Consider the following 18,810-nt stretch of genomic DNA (forward strand, 5'->3'; position numbering starts at 1 on the left):
GAAGTTGATTTGGAACAGTTTGAACAATAATAGTACGCATTTGCAGAGTGAATTGGATGGGGAAAGTGTTGTGGCAGATCCCATTGCTGAAGACTACTCGTTGCAATATGGATGTTCGCTACTTTCCCTACGACATCCAGACATGCTACCTGGATCTTAGCTCCTGGCGCATGCTCGGAAGCGAAATCAACCTTGAGTTCATGGAGGATGTGAGTATTAACTTTAACACACTCGTATCAGGTTTCTCATATCCACCTCACTCTAATTGCATCTTCGTAGACAAGCACAGCCCGGCTTCCCGCCACTTGCAACAAAATAGTGACCAAAATAATTTGAAAGGAAATTGTTTCTAGCAAACTTTTTCCAAAAATCATCAAATTACATGCAGCATCATATGTAATAACCGAACATAAGCTTCCAAAATGAATAGGGAAAAACTTAATAATTTCGTAGAAAAAAAAACAAAAATCATAAGATTTCTGCCAGAAAATCTATGCGTTAACTAATCCGATAACAATAAGGACATGATAATACGAAAGCTAATTAGTTGCAGGTCCTGGCCGGACCTAAATCGAACGCCATTGTCCCAAGTATGTGCGTTACCTCCGCATGTTAAATACGCAGAATTAGTTGTTTGTGTTTCGTCGTCTACGAGCAGCCCCCCGCACCGGAATTTCATGGATAAAAATCGATTATGGAAAACGTTGTCTAAAATGTTGTCATTATGATGTTACTAAATTACCCAATGATGTTACTAAATTAGACACAAAGGCGATGTGGAGCTTTGTATTATTTGCGATCAAACACAAACAAAAAAAAGAGTAGTCGAAAAAGGATGAAAAACGTTGAAAAACTAGGTTAACCAAAACTTTGGCATGTCTCGATAAAAGGACTATGGGTCCAGCTAAGGCTGGACGTACATAATTGATATTTTTGAATTTGCTATACTGATGTCGGATAAAATGAGTAGTTTCGAAAGCGGACTTTGCCCAAAACCTTAGTTATTTCTCTACTTATGTTAGAAAAGTAAAAATTTTCGAGAAATTGGAATTTTTCTAAGGACATAACATTTTTCTTACAAAAAATAAGGAGTCTCCTCTTCACAAAAAAAAAAATTTCTAACAAAAGAGGAGTCACCCAGACTTGAAAGGGCGGTTTTTATGGACAGTCGAAGAAGGGGTCAAAAGTTTTTTTGATGGCCATATTTTTGATGGCGAAGCCAATTATTAAGGTAGGTTTTCAACAACCTGTTGTTTCGATTAAGCCCTTGATATCAGTAGTGCTAGGCTAGCTATCGAGTCAATTTTACAGGGTAGCTTTATATATCCCAATAATTCGACTGAACCCAAAATCTCAGATTGGGGAGGATATTTCTCGGGAAAAGCCAAAAAATTTCAGAAAAACGGTTAAAAAAATTTAAAACCTTGACGTTTCCCAGTTCCATAATCAATGGGTAAAAATTTTGGGCAAATTTGATTCTGCAAAACGACTTCTCACAACCCATTCTTTAGATTGAACCCAAAACTTCAGATTTGGGAGGGTAGTTCTCGGGAAAAGCCAAAAAGTTTCAAAAACGGTAAAATTTTTAAAACCTTGACGTTTCCCAGTGCCAAAACCGTTGGGTAAAATTTTTGGGCAAATTTGATTCTGCAAAACAGCTTCTCACAACCCATTATTTAGATTGAACCCAAAACTTCAGATTTGCAAGGGTAGTTTTCTAGAAAAGTCGAAAAGTATCAAAAAAACCGTAAAAATTACCAAAATTGACTTTTCCGAAGGCAATAACTTTTTGTATAGAGAAAAACTGGGACTTCCCTCTAAACTAAGACAGATTCTTAACACCCACTACCTCCATTGAATCTACAACCTCAGATTTCGCAAGTTCAACCATGAAAAAGTGGGGGAGGGGGTGTACACATATAGGCAGATAAAAAATTGTGAAACGTAAATTTGAAAACAAGATAACTATTTTCTAAGCCAAAGTAAACCTAGTTTTATTTGATGCAACGTGTAACAGGCCAAAAGCAGCTGTTAAATTTTGAATATAATGAGCTGTTTATACTGAAAATTTTCCGAATAATTTACGAAAAAATATTAAAATCTAATATAATTGATAGTAATCGATTAAAATGAATTTTATTCATATGATAATAATTAAGATTATAATCCATTTTTAATCAATTATAATCAAACTATTTTGAATTTTATAGATTGACAATGAGAATCTACTAAAATCGATTATTATCCATGAACCACCAGTGCGCGAGACAAATTGGATCTCATAGCTAGTCAAACGCGTCCGCTAGGCTGAAAAAAAAACGACTTGGGAAATTTATCTATTTAGCCGCAAGTTATTTTGCGCAATCTTCAGAAACGAATTGTAAAAATGCAACTAACGCAAAATGTCCGTTAAGACCACGCGTTAGCAACCGAACGGTCTTGCCTCTGCCGGTAGTTGTCTCAGCAGGAAATTATTTATTTCACAACAATAACTTTCACGGCATAACCTGGTGCGGTAACGAAGATGTTAACGTGGTTTGGTATCTTAGGCAGCCATGAAATTTACTTTGCTTTTGGCCTGTACAATTATGAACTTTTTTTTCTCGTCAATACTAGCAAGTAAGTGAAAATTGTTATAATCAGCCAAAAAGTTCGTTAGAATAGTTGCTGACCGGATTAATATGATTTACTAAATAGAAAACCGCTGCTTATTGCATGCTTAATCCAATAAATTATGTGTTATTGTGTTAAAGAATATCGCTCCGAAGAAAGCGAGGAGTATATATGGTTTATGTAATTTTTCTTCAAGACATTTTGGATGATAGGAGTAATAGATTTTGACTGATTTTAAGAACGAACTCAAGATCTAAATGACCAAAAATAGAAAAAACCGATGTTTTTTTTGTGAATTTTGGTGGTTCATAACTGCCAGATTGCGCGCATTTAGTCTGCGCTTTCTTACCAGTTTTATATCCACAGCACATATGCAGTGAGCAAGCCCGCGCATAAAATTTGTTCGAATTGAGGCAGGCGAGCTACTGTAATTAGATCGAAGGAGACGAAATTTTGATCAATGAAGATTCAATACCACTGGCGCATGCATCTACAAAATTATCGCGTCTGCTGACTTTTGATTTCATATGAGCCAAAGGTAAAATGATTCAATGATTCTGTTAAACTAATTGTTAACCCGAAATTATATATTCCAGTTTGATAACGCTTGCTAATCCCAAACGTAAAACCCAAATAGCCAAAAACAACTTCAGAAAAAAATGAATGAAATTATTCAACTTCAGACTTTTACGAATTACAAAACAACTTTCAGTAATAGTAAAAATGGTTTAAATAAAAAAAACCTTGGAAATTAGGCTGAAAATTATAAAAATTGCATTGAGAAAAAAAAACGGAAAATGAGCCGACGGATATAAGGACGAAAGCCAAGAATTCGAAAATTTTCATATTTTTTTTCGATAAGTTCGGTAGAATTTTTTTTAACACATACATGCCTGCAGTTGGTAGCTCCTACGATTATTTAGTGCTTGCGATGTCAGCGCAGCCTGCAGTTGAAAGTAAAAGAAAGACGTATTTTGTAAGAAAAGTTGTTTACGCGAAAAAAATTTAGTTCCCGATTACAATTACACTTGCTATAGCAAGTGAAATAATTTTCTCAAATTTATCCAGGCAGTTTTTGCGCAATCCTAATTGCCTTAAAGGATCCAAACTGTATTAGTTAAGATGCTTAAACTCAATTGGTCTACATAAGAGCCTCAACTTAATTGATCTACATAAGAGCCTCAACTTAATTGGTCTACATAAGAGCCTCAACAATTGACCAGGCAGTTTTTTTTGCTTAACTCCTGATTGCCTAAAAGGAGCCAGAAATGAACCAATGTTCGGGCAAAAGTTTTTGTGGTCCGAAATTTGGAAATAAAAATGCTCTAAATCAATTCTTGTGAAGTTCTAAGCAGCTTGTATTTGATCGACTTTTGATGTAATATCAACCTAATTTGAAGAAAATTTCGTCATAATTGCTTATACGAAAACTCAAAATTGGTCTGATAAAAAAACCCACCCTAAGCATTAAAGTTCTCTCACTTTCTTTGACATTACAAAAAATTTTTGCTTTATAACTTATTAGGAGCAGTCTAGATACCAACTGCTTTTTGGGAAATGCTTTGAATAGTTGGGAAATAATTTTCTTTCAATCCATTTGAAAGAAAAATGGGCTAAACCAGTAATTGGATCGAACCCCGTAAACAAAACTGTTGTCATAAAAAATTTTTAGCTTCTAAGCTTTCACGACCTATCTCCCTAAATCCCTAAAAAGCATCAAAAAAAAATGTTGCCCACAAAAATGTGCAAAATACGATGACTACGCCAAATTAATACAAGTCAAAACAGTTTTAAAAAGAGGCGAAGCAGAGCTTCGCATCACTTGCGATACAAAAATATATGACTATGATTACCACCAAATGAATAGACAAATCAAAATTTGAAGAAAATAAAAATTAAAAATAAACTTTTTTTTTTGTCAAAGCGAGTTATAAAAATTGGAAGAACGAACAAAAATTCCTGAAAAAAAAACCTGCAACATTAGAAACTTTAAACAGAGCTTTCAAAAAGCTTAAAAGAAACCGAACCTTTCTGCGGGACCTAAGCCGACAAGAATTTGTCGATATAGGCAGGTGTGTAACCTCTTTGCCACAAGAGCGAATTAACGTCTGACTTTTGATTTCAAATGAGCCAAAGATAAAATGATTCAGTGATTCTGTTTAACTAATTGTTAACCCGAAATTATATATTCCAGTTTGATAATGCTTGCTAATCCCAAGCGTAAAACCCAAATAGCCAAAAACAACTTTAGAAAAAAATGAAAGAAATTATTCAACTTCAGACTTTTACGAATTACAAAACAACTTTCAGTTATAGCAAAAATGGTTTAATTAAAAAAAACCATGGAAATTAGGCTGAAATTTATAAAAAAAAAAAGCATTGAGAAAAAAACGGAAAATGAGCCGACGGATATAAGGACGAAAGCCAAGAATCCGAAAATTTTCATTTTTTTTTCAATAAGTTTGGTAGAAAATTTTTTTAAACACATACATGCCTGCAGTTGATAGCTCCTACGATTATTTAGTGCTTGCGATGTCAGCGCAGCCTGCACTTGAAAGTAAATGCAGGACGAATTTTGTAAGAAAAGTTGTTTACGCGAAAAAATTTAGTTCCCGATTACAAGTACACTTGCTATAGCAAGTGAAATAATTTTCTCAAATTTATCCAGGCAGTATTTGCGCAACCCTAATTGCCTTAAGGGATCCAAACTGTATCAGTTAAGATGCTTAAAACTAATAGGTCTACATAAGAGCCTCAACATAATTGGTCTACAAAAGACCCTCAACTTAATTGGTCTACATAAGAGCCTCAACTTAATTGGTCTACATAAGAGCCTCAACAATTGACGAGGCAGTTTTTTTTTGCCCAACTTCTGATTGCCTAAAAGAAGCAAAAATGAACCAATTTTCGGGCAAAATTTTTCGGTCCGAAATTCGGAAATTCAAATGCACTAAATCAATTCTTGTAAAATTCTAAGCAGCTTGTATTTGATCGACTTTTGATGTAGTATCAACCTAATTTGAAGAAATATTCGTCATAACTGCTTATACGAAAACTCAAAATTGGTCTGATAAAAAAACCCATCCTAAGCATTAAAGTTCTCTCACTTTCTTTGACATTACAAAAAAATTTTGCTTTATAACTTATTAGGAGCAGTCTAGATACCAACTGCTTTTTGGGAAATGCTTTGAATAGTTGGGGAATGCTTTTCTTTCAATCCATTTGAAAGAAAAATGGGCTGAACCAGTAATTGAATCAAACACCGTAAGCAAAACTGTTGTCATAAAAAATTTTCAGTTTCTAAGCTTTTACGACCCATCTCCCCAAATCCCTAAAAAGCATCAAAAAAAATTTTGCCCACAAAAATGTGCAAAACACGATAACTACGCCGAATTAAAACAAGTCAAAACAGTTTTTAAAAGAGGCGAAGCAGAGCTTCGCATCACTTGCGATACAAAAATATATGACTATGATTACCACCAAATGAATAGACAAATCAAAATTTGAAGAAAAAAAACATAACAAAAAAAAACGTTTTTTTTTTGTCAAAGCGAGTTATAAAAATTGGAAGAACGAACAAAAATTCCTGAAAAAAAAACCTGCAACATTAGAAACTTTAAAAAGAGCTTTCAAAAAGCTTAAAAGAAACCGAACCTTTCTGCGGGACCTAAGCCGACAAGAATTTGTCGATATAGGCAGGTGTGTAACCTCTTTGCCACAAGAGCGAATTAACGTCTGACTTTTGATTTCAAATGAGCCAAAGATAAAATGATTCAGTGATTCTGTTAAACTAATTGTTAACCCGAAATTATATATTCCAGTTTGATAATGCTTGCTAATCCCAAGCGTAAAACCCAAATAGCCAAAAACAACTTTAGAAAAAAATGAAAGAAATTATTCAACTTCAGACTTTTACGAATTACAAAACAACTTTCAGTTATAGCAAAAATGGTTTAATTAAAAAAAACCATGGAAATTAGGCTGAAATTTATAAAAAAAAAAAGCATTGAGAAAAAAACGGAAAATGAGCCGACGGATATAAGGACGAAAGCCAAGAATCCAAAAATTTTCATTTTTTTTTCAATAAGTTTGGTAGAAAATTTTTTTAAACACATACATGCCTGCAGTTGATAGCTCCTACGATTATTTAGTGCTTGCGATGTCAGCGCAGCCTGCACTTGAAAGTAAATGCAGGACGAATTTTGTAAGAAAAGTTGTTTACGCGAAAAAATTTAGTTCCCGATTACAAGTACACTTGCTATAGCAAGTGAAATAATTTTCTCAAATTTATCCAGGCAGTATTTGCGCAACCCTAATTGCCTTAAGGGATCCAAACTGTATCAGTTAAGATGCTTAAAACTAATAGGTCTACATAAGAGCCTCAACATAATTGGTCTACAAAAGACCCTCAACTTAATTGGTCTACATAAGAGCCTCAACTTAATTGGTCTACATAAGAGCCTCAACAATTGACGAGGCAGTTTTTTTTTGCCCAACTTCTGATTGCCTAAAAGAAGCAAAAATGAACCAATTTTCGGGCAAAATTTTTCGGTCCGAAATTCGGAAATTCAAATGCACTAAATCAATTCTTGTAAAATTCTAAGCAGCTTGTATTTGATCGACTTTTGATGTAGTATCAACCTAATTTGAAGAAATATTCGTCATAACTGCTTATACGAAAACTCAAAATTGGTCTGATAAAAAAACCCATCCTAAGCATTAAAGTTCTCTCACTTTCTTTGACATTACAAAAAAATTTTGCTTTATAACTTATTAGGAGCAGTCTAGATACCAACTGCTTTTTGGGAAATGCTTTGAATAGTTGGGGAATGCTTTTCTTTCAATCCATTTGAAAGAAAAATGGGCTGAACCAGTAATTGAATCAAACACCGTAAGCAAAACTGTTGTCATAAAAAATTTTCAGTTTCTAAGCTTTTACGACCCATCTCCCCAAATCCCTAAAAAGCATCAAAAAAAATTTTGCCCACAAAAATGTGCAAAACACGATAACTACGCCGAATTAAAACAAGTCAAAACAGTTTTTAAAAGAGGCGAAGCAGAGCTTCGCATCACTTGCGATACAAAAATATATGACTATGATTACCACCAAATGAATAGACAAATCAAAATTTGAAGAAAAAAAACATAACAAAAAAAACGTTTTTTTTTTGTCAAAGCGAGTTATAAAAATTGGAAGAACGAACAAAAATTCCTGAAAAAAAAAACCTGCAACATTAGAAACTTTAAAAAGAGCTTTCAAAAAGCTTAAAAGAAACCGAACCTTTCTGCGGGACCTAAGCCGACAAGAATTTGTCGATATAGGCAGGTGTGTAACCTCTTTGCCACAAGAGCGAATTAACGTCTGACTTTTGATTTCAAATGAGCCAAAGATAAAATGATTCAGTGATTCTGTTAAACTAATTGTTAACCCGAAATTATATATTCCAGTTTGATAATGCTTGCTAATCCCAAGCGTAAAACCCAAATAGCCAAAAACAACTTTAGAAAAAAATGAAAGAAATTATTCAACTTCAGACTTTTACGAATTACAAAACAATTTTCAGTTATAGCAAAAATGGTTTAATTAAAAAAACTTTGGAAATTAGGCTGAAAATGATAAAAATTGCATTTAGAAAAAAAACGGAGAATGATCCGACGGATATAAGGACAAAAGCCAAAAATCCGAAAATTTTCATTTTTTTTTCAAAAAGTTTGGTAGAATTTTTTTTAACACATACATGCCTGCAGTTGGTAGCTCCTACGATTATTTAGTGCTTGCGATGTCAGCGCAGCCTGCACTTGAAAGTAAATGCAGGACGTATTTTGTAAGAAAAGTTGTTTACGCGAAAAATATTTAGTTCCCGATTACAAGTACAATTGCTATAGCAAGTGAAATAATTTTCTCAAATTTATCCAGGCAGTTTTTGCGCAGTCCTAATTGCCTTAAAGGATCCAAACTGTATTAGTTATGATGCTTAAAATCAATTGGTCTACAAAAGAGCCTCAACTTAAATGATCTACATAAGAGCCTCAACTTAATTGGTCTACATAAGAGCCTCAACAATTGACCAGGCAGTTTTTTTTGCTTAACTCCTGATTGCCTAAAAGGAGCTTAAAATGAACCAATTTGCGGGCAAAAATTTTTGTGGTCCGAAATTCGGAAATTAAAATGCACTAAATCAATTCTTGTAAAATTCTAAGCAGCTTGTATTTGATCGACTTTTAATGTAATATCAACCTAATTTGAAGAAAATGTCGTCATAATTGCTTATACGAAAACTCAAAATTGGTCTGACAAAAAAACCCACCCTAAGCATAAAAGTTCTCTCACTTTCTTTTACATTAAAAAAATTTTTCTTTATAACTTATTAGGAGCAGTCTAGATACCAACTGCTTTTTGGGGAATGCTTTGAATTGCAAAGCCAGTTTCTTCTATATTGTTTCGCTTGTTACGCTCAATTCCAATTCGTTCATCAAAATAAGGCAGGCTTTTCATACTAGTTTTTTGGCCCGCCAATTTTTGGTAGTACATTCGATGACCCCATATATGCGTAGTCTCAAATAACTTCAGTGAAATGCTCATTCAGTCGCAAACTATTTTTGCACATCAACCACCTTCACAATCAATCCGAGCAATTCAGGGCAACCTTTCCGTCAAAAATGCATCAATAAAAAAATCAAAATTGGTTGGTCTGAATAAAAAAACACTCGGTGCAAAAAAAATTTGTCAATTAAATAAAAAATCGAAATGGGTCTGAATAAAAAACACCGTGAGCAAAAAAAGGTCATTTACTTCGAAAAACGTTTAAAAAAAATTCAACATAAATTATTATGATCAGTCTAGACATTTAACTGCTTTCTGGAGAAAGTTTCGACTTGCCAATCTTGTTTCTTCTACTTAACTTTTCGCTGGTTACTCGCGACTTGTTTATAAAACTTGTGCAGTATTTTCATACTGATAAATTTAGTTTTTCCTCCCTTTTGATCCACTTAAATTGGGCAACTAAGGTCAAGATTTAGAGGCGAAACAGAGCTTTGCGCTACTTGCTATACAGAAATGAATGACTACCACTAAAAGCATATGAAATGACAACTCTAAAATTGAAAAAAAAAACTTTTGTCATTTCCCATAAAAAAATATATAAACATTGCAAAATAAGCCAAAAAATTCTGGGACAAACTTACCTGTATCATAGGAAAACTGACAAAGAATTTTTGGAATACCAGGCAGAAGCCGAACCTTCAAAAAAATTCATTTATACGGGAAGTAAGCCGAGCAAAATAAGGAGACAGACGACAGTCTAAAACAACAAAAAACTTCCAATTTGCAAAAAAAGTCCCGACCGGAATAGAATTCCCGAGCTTTGTCGCTGCAACCATGGGTAATACCACTGTGTCTGATGCGCTGAATAATCCTTGAATTTGAATATATAGTGCAAGTAAAACACCCGTAACTTTTCACGTGCGATTTCTGTGAACAAAGTTAGTTATGTGAGAAAAATCTAGTACCCGGTTGCAGCACACTTTCTAACCGCAAAGGTAAAAAAATCTTTGGATAACTTGACACAGAGGTAAAGCTGCGCTTCGTAAACACTAGCATAAATGACAAAAATGTACCCCCATAAAAAGAAATAAAAAATCCAAAAATCGCTTGAAAGTTTTTTTCTTTTCAATTTGCAAGTTTTAGCGAGTATAAAAAGCGTGAAAAAGCCTTTCACCTTGTTATATTCTTGATATTGAATTTAATTATCAATTGTATAAAACTTCTAGAAAAAAAACAACCAGCAAATAATCCGACAAAAATTGAGCCGAAATCAATCTAAAACAACTAAAAATTTACAACTGAAATTTTTGTTACAGGTATATCCAGTAACGCAATACCACTAGCAAATTAATTCTAGGCATTAACGCTAGCCACTGTTAAACGTGCTACGTGCTGAAAAAGGAGATCTCGAAATTGGAGATCAATAAGCGTGAAAACACCCTTTCTAACTGCAAGGGTAAAAAATCGCAGACACTAGCGAAAAAATGACAGAGTATCTCCATAAAGTGAAATAACAAAAAATATTTTTAAAAAACTTGAAAAATGAAACATTTGAGGCGGAATCGATCCTACAAAGAGGAGATTTACAGTCCCCAATCCTCGCATATGAACAACGTGCCCTGCTAATTTGTAAACACTAGCCGCAAATAAAGCAGCTACATATGCTATTAAATGGCCAATGCGATGCAGCGAAAGGGTGACCAAATTTAAATAGACTCAATTTTGCACGTGAAAATTTAGAATATAACAAACAGTCATCGACACTAACTTTTCATGTAATAAATTTGAAAACATAAAGCCAAATTGTTTATAATTTATGCTTTTCAAAAATATTACGAGATATATTGTGTGCGATAATTTCTGAAATCGAGTTTTTATTATTAGTTTTTTTTCGGTTCATTCGATAAATGAAAAAAGCATCAACTGTGTTAAGTTATTACTAATCGGATGTCAATTCCTATGCTATAAAAATGCCGTAAAAGTGGCCCAAAAGTCGCCATTTGCGACCAATATTTGCGACTTAGGTTGGAAAAAAAGAATAGTCGTACTATAGCACTACTCTCGCTTGAGCTTGCTAGAGCAAAAAAGCGAAGAAATTAAGCAGTTTTTGTGCAAGCGTGACAAATCCTAGACAATTTGACAGAAGATATTTTAGATGGGGGCTCTAAGTTTCTTCGGTGAAAAAAAATAGCATTCCTCTTGTTTTGTTTAACAAATGAGAATTTGGTCCAATTCAACCGGATCATTCGTTTAACATAACTATATTTTAGCTGTCATCATAATTAGAAATGACAGGAGAATATCACACACTAAATTCGCCGTAGAAATTTTAATATGAAATTAGATTTTGCACCTGTGAGCACCTAATTACAATTGGAATGGTACTTAGTGAAAGCAAGAAGCCAGTTAACCGCTTGAGCTAGGTCTGTTCATTGAAAGTTGCTCTAATTTGTGAAGCTTCATTAAAATTTCCAACACTAGAGCTAATTCACATATAAATTTCAGTATTCTGGAGAAGCAGCAGAAGAGGTTGCTAAGTTCCGTCATCCGGAGTGGAATTTAATCTACGTGGACAAAATCCGAGAGGTGCAGGGGTGGGAAGGGTACGAAGTGCCCATTCTCAAGTTCAAGTACGCCTTCCACCGACAGTCCAAATACTTCGAGTACACCATGGTGTACCCCACTGTTCTTATATGCCTCATGGCGTTCATTTCGTTCAACTTACCCAACGACTGTGGCGAAAAAATCGGGTTCTCAATTACCATTTTACTGGCACTGGTTCTCAATTTATGCCTGATTGGAGGCTACATTCCCCATGCTAGTGTCAACTTCCCCATTATGGCCGAGTTCTTCTTCGGAGGAATCTGTGCTGTGAGCGCATCTGTTGTTCAGAGCGTCATGATTCTCCTCATGTACCACTCGTCCGAGAAGCCGAAAGAACCCTCCAAAGTAAAAATAAAATTGAAACTCACAGTTCTCACAAGCATCAATAAGTTGAGCACTGTCTCGCATAACAGCATAGAAAAACATATGAAAGACAGAGGATGTAGCACGGCAACTGCCAAAAGTCATGATAGATTTTTGATTATACGAAATAACTTACACTTTTTAAAATTCAGTTCAGACACAAAACTGTTGGGCAATTTAGCAGCTTACCAGTATAGTGATCATTTGAGAGGAGTATGTTAAAAAGTATTTTTCCCAACGCTTCATAGAACATTATTCAACTAATAATCACAGAACTGTCTTAACTGTGCTTAAATTTTAGTTCTTTGTTTAGTTGATGCGAAAAGTGATTTTGGGCTGGCTTGCCAAAGTGACATTTACGTCTTTGAAAGGACTAGAGAACGATCACATGCTTGAAGACGACAACAGCTCGGAACAAGAAAAGAGCTCAACAAAAGAAGAAAACGACACTAAGAAAATTTCTGCTTCAGGTCAGGTACCCTTTTTCTGGCTATTTTGATAAGTTTTTCTGTTCAGTTTCTGTCAAAACAAACATTTCCATTCAATAATCAAAACTAAAATCTACCGATTGTTTCTTTTATTTTGACTATTCGTAGACGGATGCGAAACCCAGCTACACATCACTCGCGCCACATCAAAAAGTTAAAGCATTACTAAAAAATGACGAAGAAATATATTTGTAAAACATGTTTTAACACACAGGCAAAGCTGCACCTGGCAAAAACAAACAAAAAGCGCCAAGAATTAGCTTTTACAGAAAGGCACAGAGAGAAGTTTCGCACAACTTCCGACACCGCACAAAAAAAGCAGTGCAAGCTAACAGACAAAATGAAAATGATGCCATTAGATCGAAAAAAAATGTGACAAAAATACTGCCAATATTTCAAAATTTTTCAGGAATGATGTTCTATGGTGAAAAAACACGTCCTGATAGAAAATCATCGTCATAAAATAAAAATAAGTAATCAGAAACATTAATTGAGCGGCAACTAGGCCGATAAAAATAAGTTAAACTCTCGTTGAGCCAAAATTAAAAATGTTGTTCAAAAAAATTGCCGAAAAGAGTTTTTACATCCCCTCCTTCATTAACGCAAAAGGATAAAATATAAACGACGCAAAAGTAGGTCACTGAACCAACAAAATCTGTGCCGAAAAATTGAGGCCAAAAGCTTTTGAGCGAAACAAAACCAAAGAAAAATCAAATTAAGTAAGCTTACAAATTACAGAAATCAATTAAAAACATTAATTATCCATTGAAAAAAAATTGCTAAGAGCACAGGAAAAATCCGGGATATGTTAAATAAGCTAACACGAAGACAAAAAAAGGTCGACTTTTTTGAAACAGAAAGTCAAGGTCAGATTCCAGCCTAGGACCTCTGCCTTCCCAAGTGTAGTCGTTACTTCTAGACCAAGTGGAACTGAGAAGCTAAGATACTTGATTTTATGATCAACCAACCTATCAAATGATTCGATTGAGTTTATAAAACAAATAGTTAATCAAAAAAATCTATATTCAGATTTAATGAATAGAAAAAATTAACAGACACTTGCACTCGCAAGTGTCATGACCTTTGAGCAATAGAAATAAAAGCCCTCCACGGTGAAACTCAAGGGGAATGATTAAAAAGACCCTGACAATAGTTCCTTTTCAACACATGAACTTTTTTACGCGACATTGACTTTAAAAACGTAGTCAAAACTGCAGATAAAAGAATACATCCGAACTCAAGGATAAATCGGAGCTGGGCAAGTAGCACAAAGTGTTCCGACTAACATGTTTTAAGAATAGAACTTTTTGACATAACTTCTTGTTTTTTTAAATCTCAACAAATGGCGATTAAAGGTATCAAACTGCGGAATGAGAGACATTTATGGCTAAAATTAACATAACAACTCAGTAAAATTAATTAAATTGTCAACAAAATTGAGTTGTCTTGGTGAAACTTGAAAGAACGTAGACCCAAAAACATTTTTTAAAAACCAAATTACGCTTGCATTAAGCTAATATGATACCACAAGGGCTTTTCTTGGGGGTAGTCAAAATCGGGGAGAAAGAAATCGCTGAGCCATAGTTCCTTCACTTCATTTCGTACTGGTTGGGACAAAATCGCATGCGAAAATCATTCAGGCAAACATTTGGATATTTCAAGATCTACGGACAAAAAAATGGCGAAGATATGGAGGTACTAAAAAAAAGGCACGGGATAAAATAATGTGTGCAAAACTGCAGTAAAAAAAAAGATTATTTTGAATGGAAAACAATAAAAAATTCAAAAGAATATATTTATAGAAGTTTCTGAAAATGTTTATTGAATTTTCATTTTCAAAACTCTCACTGAATATAAAATTTAACACGCATTAGCATTTTTTTCACTCAAAGCTTCGAATTTTTTTTTGAACACATAGGAGAAGCTTTTCCCATCACTTGCGATACAACGCAAGTGTAGCATTGCAAGGTAGCGAATAGAAAAAGAGACAGAAATAACAAATTCGGAAAAAAATTTCATGAGATACTACGGACAAAATCTTGAAGAAGAAATTCCCAGATTACCTTATTGAATACTCGAATGAAGGCTATTAAAACAGTAGTTGAATTAACTGAAATGATGAGATTGTTGCTATTTGTATATTTGAATTTACTCATTTTTATTAGTTTTCAGCATGAGATACTTGTCATTTAACACTTGTGAGGGAATGAGTTTGAAACGCTAAGCTTTTATGCCACAATCGGACTGATTTTGAATAAACGGCGTATTATCCGAAATCGCCGCAGTGACCAGTTTCGTACAAAGCAGCATCGTGGGACCTTTGTTTTTCCTATACTTTATTCATGATCACTGCTCACTTCTTCTTTTCGTTTTGCAGATGATCTTAAAGGCTGCAGTGTTGATACCGTTTGTTTAAAAGCTGGTCTGATGGCTCTACATTAGTGGTGTTATAAAAACTCGCTGGATTTCCATCCTGAAAAGTGTTAAATGATCTCGTCCTTCACTACTAACCTATCACATCTATTATAATTTGCTCGATTTCGTTCAAAGTTATAAAGACCTGGGTGTAGTGTTGCCGACAAACTTTAAGCGTTGTGATATTTTCTTCAGCTCAAAAGAAAAGCCCCTAAAAATGTCTCCAGATTCGTTAAAATTAGTCTGCATAAAAATTGTATTCTTCTCATTCTAGCGTAAGTTTCTCAGTACAATCTTCCAATAAACAGTGCGTTAAATGGATTCGGATGACTGGTGATCATAACTTGTCTTTCCTGAGCTTGAATATCTTCCGATTTGACATGAACTCGAAATTATTGGCTTCATGGACTCTTTCAGGGAAAGTGCGATGAAAACATTTTCGATTAAAATACCCTTTCAGATGAGCTTTTCTCACCCCTGAGCTCTAACAACTGCTTGTTGAATCAAATGGTTGAATTTACAGAAACGGAAATATTACAAAGATTTTTTATTTCGAACGTGTTGTCAGATTGGTCAGCCATCTCAAAATTGATGCTCGATGTCCTTCTTATGAATGGAAAAGCTGTAAGTCCAAGTCTTCTACAGCAAAGCGTTGATGACTTTGAATCAGAGTGCAATTGAAGCAGTATTTTTATCAACCGACCAATGAATTCGCGCGACAATTTTTCGATTGTTGTAGATAATTGTTATGAAAAAGAATTTTTGAAGCATTTTATGCCAGAAGGCATACCCAGAATATATTTGAGTAGAATATCGTTTGAAATGCAGGGGGGGTCATTTTTCTATGTCATCAAAGATGTACTTTCCGCTTTCTCTAACTGGTAGACAGTATAATAAAGACACACTTAATAAATTAGATAATAGTAAGCAACTTATAGAGCATGCTAAGCTGCTAAAAAATTCAATCAAATCTTTGTGCTAATTGGTCTTTCCCCAGTTTTACAATTCAAACGAAGCTATTACCGCCTGAGATAGTAACCCAAAACTCGTTTTCAGACTTCGCCGACGCAGTGCTGGTCATTTCAAATCACATTAAGCAGAGCCAGCAAGAAATTAGTGAGTCTGAATCGGAGAATCTGCCTAGCACAGCGAGTGAACTGCTGTTGAACAGTCTATATAACGTGCAAGTGAGTGCCAGAAATTGGGTGGCTAGAGAACAGGAGGACAGGAATGAACACTTCATCAAGTTGCAGTGGAAGCTGATTGCACAGGTGTTCGACCGACTGCTTATGATATTTTTCACATTCATATGTGCCGGATGTGGACTTGCCTTCAAGCTAAGGGTAAGAAAGCCCGATTTACCATTCCTCGGTCATCCTATTGGCACAAAAGACATCACAAATAAAGTAGGATCGATCCGTTCTTTTCGTATCTAGCAGTTAGCTATTCTGTTACTACATGCATATCTTGAAATAAGTCCTACGTTTTTTGCCAGTAACTTATTTGTTCATAATTTTGAACAGAACAGGTATAGATTCTTTATCTAAACCGGGTGGAGAATGCAATAAACTAGAATGCAATAGAACGGTTAAAGCAAATATTTCCGACAAGAAAAAGAAGGCTCCGTGATTTCATTTTGGGCACGGCATGTTTAGTTCATGTTGTTGTAGCTGCCTCGTCGAGGAACAGCGCATAAAACTTTAACATTTCGGTGAGATTTTGTTATAAATGGTCTTCGTTTTCATGTAGAATGGTTAGAGCGTTAGTTCAGTACTCTTCAGAGAAGGCTGATTTCTTAGTTTGGGTTAATTTTCAGTACTTCCAGCGGAAGGTTATTTGAGTCATTGCTGAAGTGCCTCTGGGCAAAAGACCCCCACACCCCGATTCCTGTAACTGAGACTTCAACTGATTCTGGTGTTGCGGCGCCCGTTTCGGTGAATCGCCAAGACGTCAAACGGGGAAAGGGTAGCAAAGTTACAGTTGCGATGTCTAAATTTGTCTTAACTGTACCTGCGGAACACCATACAGAGGAATGGTTTTGGTTTCTTATCCGAAGCTATGAGCCAGTGTTGAGTCGACACTGGTCATCAGGAGCGTGCTCGACTGATGTGCTTGGGGCTAAATCAGCCCGAGGAAGGCAGAAGATTCGACAGGATTGGTCCAGAGTGAAAGAGTAGTGTGTAGTAGGGTTTTGGGGACATTGAAAGAGGTGGTTGGTAACGTGTGAGGAGCTGAAGCACATTCGTTGGGGACACTTGAATCAAATCTGTTGAGGTAGAAATAAAGTAGGGGGAGTAACCGGAGCGTAGTTGAGCTAGGCTGGAACTGGCCTGGCGACTCAAGAGTTCAGCAGAGGAGATAAGTTCCGAAAAATACTATAATTAACCAGAAAGAGAATTACTGTTATGATTGAGTATTGCTGTTATGATCGAGAATATTGCTTGTTTCTAAGTAGAGAGCAAGCTCAGGTGCCTTACTACCAATGCCATTGGAATTCCGTTGCAAAAGCAAAGACTGTTAGAGGAGTCATGGAGATGATAGATTTATAAGGACGGCTTCTCGGTGCGTTTCGAGTGGGGTTAATAGTTGTAGGGTGTTGAGTGTAGAGGTTCAGGGAAATGAGGTTCTTGGGGGGGGGGGGGGACGGTTGGTTGGATTGCGGTAGATATATTGGGTGCAGGTAAGCGTGATGTGAGTAGTCTAGTGTGAGTGAGTAGGTGATGAGTGGTGTTGGGTGTGGTGAAAGTTGCGCGGGCGTCTTTGGGTAGTATTAACAGTTTGGGCCGTGAAAGCGTCCTGTGATGTTTGTTAGTTGAGTTAAGGCAGCTGCATTTCAAATGGATCCAGTCGCAGCAGTGACAGTACCTAGCCTATTCTGTTTGGTTCTTTCAGCTTTTGAAAAGAGAAAAGAAACAGTTTGTCACTAATAATCTACCATGAATAGGCTTGATGAGGAGCTAAATATGTTAAAATCAAAATCCTAAAGTTCAATGATTATGTTTTAGTTTTACATGGGCGAACAAGCAGCTCTTAGTCAGTTCCCCAAAAAAGAGGAGGAGGCTGATGACTACTACTATTACTATTATGACTATGATTACAACTATGAAAACTTGGCAGTGAACTAAACCAAAGAAGTCGACATAAACCAAATTTGTTTTGAGCTTTAAATTGAAATACAATTTTTGCCATCTTTGCAATCCTGAAACGAGTTCTGAATTTAATTTCTGAAAAAGAAAAGTTGAGCTCCCTATAAAAACCTTTAATGTTTTCAATAGAAAACAGCTATAAGTTGAAAATAACAAGCATTTGAACGCTCAATTTGAGAGAAAAACTGTCCGTAAGTTTCGCTCTTTTTAAAAAAAAAAAAACGCATATCTCGAAAAAAAAGCTGATTTGATAGGTCATGTTTTCATTATGATCAAAAACAATACAACAGTGTTCAGCAAGTTTTCAAATTCATAATAAAATCCGACAAAAATAATCACTAGAGTCCATACGACAGAAAAAAGGAAACAAGATTCAGATTTTTATTTTCAAAATCAATAATAATCTGCGAAATTCAAACACGCCATCTGTATTTCATTAAAAAACAAGTAAGGTTTTTACTAATTGAAAAGAAATCATGTATGGCAGAGTTAACTTTTCAAAACTGATAAATTAATAACATACGAAAGCCGTTTTTGGATTGTCAGTAATTAGAAAAGAAATTTCACTAAAAGCATCCCAAGGAGCTTTCGAGATCAAAAATAAACACTGAGGCGAAGCAGAGCTTCGCACCACTTG

General features: G+C 35.2%; 1 protein-coding gene across 1 annotated transcript; it reads left to right on the plus strand.

The window, feature by feature from the left end:
* Positions 1-51: 51 nt before the first annotated feature.
* On the plus strand, positions 52-18,230 carry LOC134856865 (acetylcholine receptor subunit beta-like 2). The gene is made up of 5 exons (XM_063873157.1): positions 52-209; positions 11,663-12,106; positions 12,438-12,594; positions 16,084-16,370; positions 18,033-18,230. The coding sequence occupies exons 1-5, from the start codon at positions 57-59 to the stop codon at positions 18,150-18,152; spliced, it is 1,161 nt and encodes a 386-aa protein (XP_063729227.1). The 5' UTR covers positions 52-56; the 3' UTR covers positions 18,153-18,230.
* Positions 18,231-18,810: the final 580 nt, after the last annotated feature.

This window comes from Symsagittifera roscoffensis, chromosome 1 (assembly GCF_963678635.1).
Source record: "Symsagittifera roscoffensis chromosome 1, txSymRosc1.1, whole genome shotgun sequence".
Taxonomy (NCBI): Eukaryota; Metazoa; Xenacoelomorpha; order Acoela; family Convolutidae; genus Symsagittifera; species Symsagittifera roscoffensis.

Bases quoted from the DNA above. Each gene is read 5' to 3' on its own strand.
- LOC134856865 (XM_063873157.1), top strand. From the start codon at position 57: ATGGGGAAAGTGTTGTGGCAGATCCCATTGCTGAAGACTACTCGTTGC. The intron at 12,107-12,437 runs GTAAAAATAAAA...TTCTTTGTTTAG, and splicing joins AGCCGAAAGAACCCTCCAAA to TTGATGCGAAAAGTGATTTT. The intron at 16,371-18,032 runs GTAAGAAAGCCC...ATTATGTTTTAG, and splicing joins GACTTGCCTTCAAGCTAAGG to TTTTACATGGGCGAACAAGC.